The sequence below is a fragment of the Galeopterus variegatus genome, unplaced genomic scaffold, assembly GCF_000696425.1.
Source record: "Galeopterus variegatus unplaced genomic scaffold, G_variegatus-3.0.2 Scaffold204, whole genome shotgun sequence".
In the NCBI taxonomy this organism is placed as follows: domain Eukaryota; kingdom Metazoa; phylum Chordata; class Mammalia; order Dermoptera; family Cynocephalidae; genus Galeopterus; species Galeopterus variegatus.
Genome location: NW_007726315.1, coordinates 320,578 through 325,690, shown reverse-complemented (window position 1 = coordinate 325,690; position 5,113 = coordinate 320,578). Strand labels below are relative to the sequence as shown.

The window sequence follows — 5,113 nt, the reverse complement described above, 5'->3', positions numbered from 1 at the left end:
TTCTTAAAAAGGAAAAAAACTGAAATAATTGGAGAAAAGAAATATGACGAATGGAGAAAGGAAAAACAAACAAACAAACCCCTGTTATATTTTCTGGGGCGCCTAAAAAAGACAGCCAGCCCACTTATCACTTGTTGAAAGAAAGGGAACCTAAATAGTACCTAAAACAGATAAATTTTAATCCAGATTAGGTTTCATTTGTTCTATTATTCATATGTGGAGATAGCAAGGCAAGTAAATAAACTTGTTATTGGTTAGGAGTTTCTTGCATCAGAGAAACCTGTCGGGAGAACCATGCTGTGACTCAGCAGTCAACACACTGAAAATCTTGGCTCTAAATTATAAGAAGCAAACAAGGAAAAACACTCTCACAACTTCTATCACTGTGGCAAAAAAGTATCTGAATCTAGCCTCACAGGACTTGGTTGGGACAAGGAGGTTGGACTCACTGATCTGTCACCATCTCTATGCCTCTGTCTCATTCACTGAGGTTTGGTTCACTTAGCCCAGATCCTCACCCAAACTGAATTCAAGGCACATGTCAGCAAGGGAAATAGCCTACGCTTTTGCTATTTGAAAGGAGTTTATACAGTTCAAGAAAAGGCAAGATTCATTAGCAGAACGTTTTTCTTCGTAAACATTACTGAGCTCATCCTCTGTGCCGGTCACTGTGCAACCCCAGCCTCCAGGGACTTAGCACCCCATGCGGATGGCTGCACTTGCATGGATCAGTTAACAGATTCATTAGCAGAACGTTTTTCTTCGTAAACATTACTGAGCTCATCCTCTGTGCCGGTCACCGTGCAACCCCAGCCTCCAGGGACTTAGCACCCCATGCGGATGGCTGCACTTGCATAGATCAGTTAACGGTAACATTATAAGGGTGAAGACAGATGTATGTGCAAAATGTTTCATAAATGCTAATCTTGAGTGAAAATACATAACAAAGGATAGCAGTTATTTTTCTGAATTTTCGTTCCCATGGTCAGTTTTGTTTCTAATGGCATCTAATATTTACAAACTGTTTCTGTTCCTGGTGGTCAGATGTATACCAGTGCTTTATCTCTCACACCGGAGAAGACTTTCTAAGGCGAGATGTGGATTTCCAATGTTGAAGTAAAATGTTCATCAGTAAATGGAAGGCTGATTGTTACCTCCCATTACAGGAATTGCGGCTCTCAGTGTTATGAAATGAGCACTGCATTAGTTCAACTCTTACCAACTAGCTGTGCGACCTCCACCAAGTCCGTCAATCTCTTGAGACCACAGCTTGAACACACTATATTTAGGGCTTATGAATAAAGCAATATAGAACCACACAACAGATTTCTTTCATAAAATGCTTTGATTCAACAATAATATAAGTACCTACTGTGTGCCAAAATTTAGTTAGTGATATCTTTACATAGAAAAAAAGAGTTCCAGATACTCTTTTCTCAGTGAAGCTGTTTGGTTGGCAGTTTTACCCTGTACAACACTTTCTGTTGACAGCTGCCTTCTCTCTTGTACCCAAGGTGGAGCTGATTTTAGGCTAAAGCTGTGCGTATGTCCCTTGAAATACTTTCAGATATATTAGAGGCAAGATATTATTTAAGAGTAAAATATTAGCCTCCATAGCAATAAGGATCTGATTTCATGCACTCATGAAAAAAGAATGTGCCAAAGTATATTTCAGCACACAAGCTGCATTGAAAGCGACCACAGTGTCATTATAGAAGTAGTTCTCAAACACTTGGTCCTATATGGTACATTTTGTACAGGACAGAGCTGGTTACTGTGTTCCTGATGTTCCTCCCTAAAATGAATGAGTAAATTCAGTGTTTATGAAAGGAGAAGAGTTGGCAGGAGGGTGAAAGACCTGTGTTTATCCGTGGGTGGTGGTTTTAACTCCTGCAGCCCAAATCTCCACTACCAGCCCTGCTCTGTGATCCCTGAACAAACTGTCGCCAATGGCAAATGCCAAGCAGGGCGATCCCTGTCTCAATACGGTGTGTGTCATGTGTCAGTTTTTTTCTTTTTAGGGGAATGAAGGAGTGGAAAAGATATATGATGGTAACATAACAATTTTTGAGAAATTTTGTTCTAATATGTAATTTACTTAACATGAATCCCCTTTTCATTAGCCTTTGAGGCATCAGATTAAATAAGGTAACTTTTGGATGTTATTGCACAACAAACTGGAAAAAAAAATCTTCAAAACTTTGGTGAAAATGCAATATAATTTGAATTTTATTGTGGTTTTGGCTTTCAAGTTTCAGAAGTTATATACACTCCTATTCATTTTTACTAATCCACAAAACAGAAGCTCAAGCACTACTTTTTGAATTTGAGTTTAAAAATAAATTTCAAGATTTTTTCCTATACTTTAAAAATACCACCTGAAATACTTGCTATAGCTGCATGTTAAATGGTTAACTTTAAGTGGCTCCAAAATGCTATATGAAAATAATAGTGTCCTTGGCCATTGCAATTGCAGACTTACATGATAATTAAATCCACGTTGTCAGAACATACATACTAGTCTATGGGGTCAAAAGATGTCACGAAAGCCTTATGTACTTACTGGGAACAGGACAATGGGCACAGTTAGTGTTACTGCCACAAGGACTGCCAGGCGTACCATGAGAAGAGGGGTGTCAAATGTATATGCTTTGCTGTAAGCATGAAGTAATTCATCTTCAACTTCTCCTACAAAGAGGTAGAAGAGAATGGGTCCACTTGTGGTTACATACAGCAACATTTTATGAAGGGAACACAGTACCGTGGAAAAGACCCAGGTCTGGGAATCCACATACCTCTGCTCTTGCCTTGTCTCTGAACTTATTAGCTACATGACGTTTGTTCAAATGAACAAAGGGGTCCTGAAACTTATAAAGTTGCAGGAGCTAACATAAAATTGTTCAGGAGCTTCTCAAGTTCATTTTTATCTTGATAAATCTATCTTTGCTATACAGAAGCAAGACAAACCAGAGAGGTCCAACCGCTTCTGACGCAGCTTCTTCAAACCCAGTATGGAAACTCCAGGACAATGATCTCTCACATTATCTCAAGTTCAACAACTACGACTCTATCCCAACACTGAAACACACACTCTTGGGCTTTTTAAAGTTTTTATTTATCTTATGAAACTCATTACAGTAAGTATAAGCAACATTTAAGGATGACTTAGTATGACTTTACAGGGCTTCCCAATAATTACTGCTCTAAGATTAAGATGCTGCCCTTTGTAAACACATATTCATTCAGAATTCCAGACACAAATGAAGCAGATGTAGTTCTTCTACATCATGATAGATTTTCCTGCTACTTACCTAAGATTAGACAAAAAGGGGTAAAAAATACCATCAATGATATTGGCCCCAGCTTTCATTAACCTATGCCCAATCTAAAGCACATGCTTGGCTAGTAGTCAAATATTAGTCAAATAGAAAAAACCTAAGTGAATGGAGGCCTCCTCTGGAGTCTTATCCTCCCCAACTTGGCATGCTATCAATTTAACTTACGGGACCCAATTCAGAATGCTTGGCTAGTAGTCAAATATTAGTCAAATAGAAAAAACCTAAGTGAATGGAGGCCTCCTGTGGAGTCTTATCCTCCCCAACTTGGCATGCTATCAATTTAACTTACCAATTCAGAAAAAAAAATCCAAAAAGTCAGAGAGATTTATACAAAGAATATATTTATGTTGTTACATTGATTAGTGTGAACATATGCTACCAGGTCAACATCTGATTCCATGAAATTTGTCTATAAGTACTCCTTTTGTGTACTGCTAAGATTTCAGAAAAGATGTTTCAGGAAAAATCTAATGTGACCATAGTAACTTTTTTTTTTTTTTTGGTAGAACATTCCCAGATTGAAGGAAATTCTGTCATGTTTTTCTTTCTTAGGAAACCATTCACTAATGGGATAAGCCAGAAATTTTTCCTAATGCCTAAACCCAGATTTGACTTGACTAGTAAATAAGAAACGAGTTCAAACTCAAAGACTTTGCACTTTTTCTGCCATTTGCTTTGCAGTTAATTATTCCTTCATAAGAGCTTTACCACCTGCAACTGGATTCACTCTTGTTGCTTCTGGCTTGAGATGGACTAGGGAGACAAGCCAAAGAAATATCACCTATGCCTGAAGGAAAATAACCTGAGAGATTTTTTTTTTTTTTTTAATAAAATGTGCATGAATTCACAAATTGTTGTAACCTGCTAGCCTGGCCGGTTCAGGCCCCATTTCCTTAAGTCGAGTGACAGAGCTAAAGTAGCATGATTAAGTATGTGTCCTCTACAGATCATGCTGCTTATAGAGGGCAATTAAAAGAATTACACCTACCCAGGCAATGATCAGTCTAACCGGGCTTTGCACAAAGAGAATGACTTGGACAGAGTGACCTACCATAGAAGGTCAGGTAACCAAAGAGGGCAGCAACAAGGTACATGACAAGCATCCCTGTGATGGAAATATTTGACACTGTCTGCATCTTCCTCCGGGACCGCCTGAAAAGAGAAAGAACACTGAGCTTAGTTTTTTAATCTTATGAAAATATCACTTTTTAAAATTAAAATAAAAAATAGTGAAAGAATGTATGTCTGTGTTGCTCATTATGAAACTGTCTTTTTAGTAGATAAACCTATAGCTGATTTAAATTTGCCTTAGAGAGGTAGGAAGGATTTGTTTCCATTTTTCTTAAACACTACTCTTTTAGTCTTAGAAGCAAATATTTCCCTGGAAGAGAAACAGTCTATTTCATGTCAATAAGTAAGCTTGTCAACTGAATAATTAAGAATGTAACTAACATAAAGATCAAACTGGCTCCTAATGTAGAAAGTTCTTGCATTTCATGGTGAGATGAGTTTAATGAGGAAAAGAACCTGCTAGGATCAGCAAAGCACCTTCCAGGAGTTCAGACTATCAGGAAGCCTGATACTGGATAGCTGGACAGCTTCTGGAAATCATTCTAGAGGGCACCCAGCTGCCTAAGGTCAATTGTCAGGGTTCTGGAGTAACTGTTACATAGGATTTCCAAGTAAATCAAAGACATCAAAATAATTGAAAGTGTTCGGGCCGGCCCGGTGGCGCACTGCTACAGTGCGCCGCTTGGGAGCGTGGCGGCGCTCCC

General features: G+C 38.5%; 1 protein-coding gene across 1 annotated transcript in view; it reads right to left on the bottom strand.

Annotated features, from left to right (window-relative positions):
* SLC38A4 (solute carrier family 38, member 4) overlaps positions 1–5,113 on the bottom strand; it is a 32,287-nt gene that overhangs the window by 9,501 nt on the left and 17,673 nt on the right. The window contains exons 11-14 of the mRNA XM_008565814.1: positions 4,390–4,490; positions 2,560–2,688; positions 1,776–1,791; positions 281–297 (exon numbers count right to left, since the gene is read on the bottom strand). Of these exons, the coding sequence (XP_008564036.1) occupies positions 281–297; positions 1,776–1,791; positions 2,560–2,688; positions 4,390–4,490 (263 nt within the window). The remainder of the gene's footprint in view (positions 1–280; positions 298–1,775; positions 1,792–2,559; positions 2,689–4,389; positions 4,491–5,113) is intronic.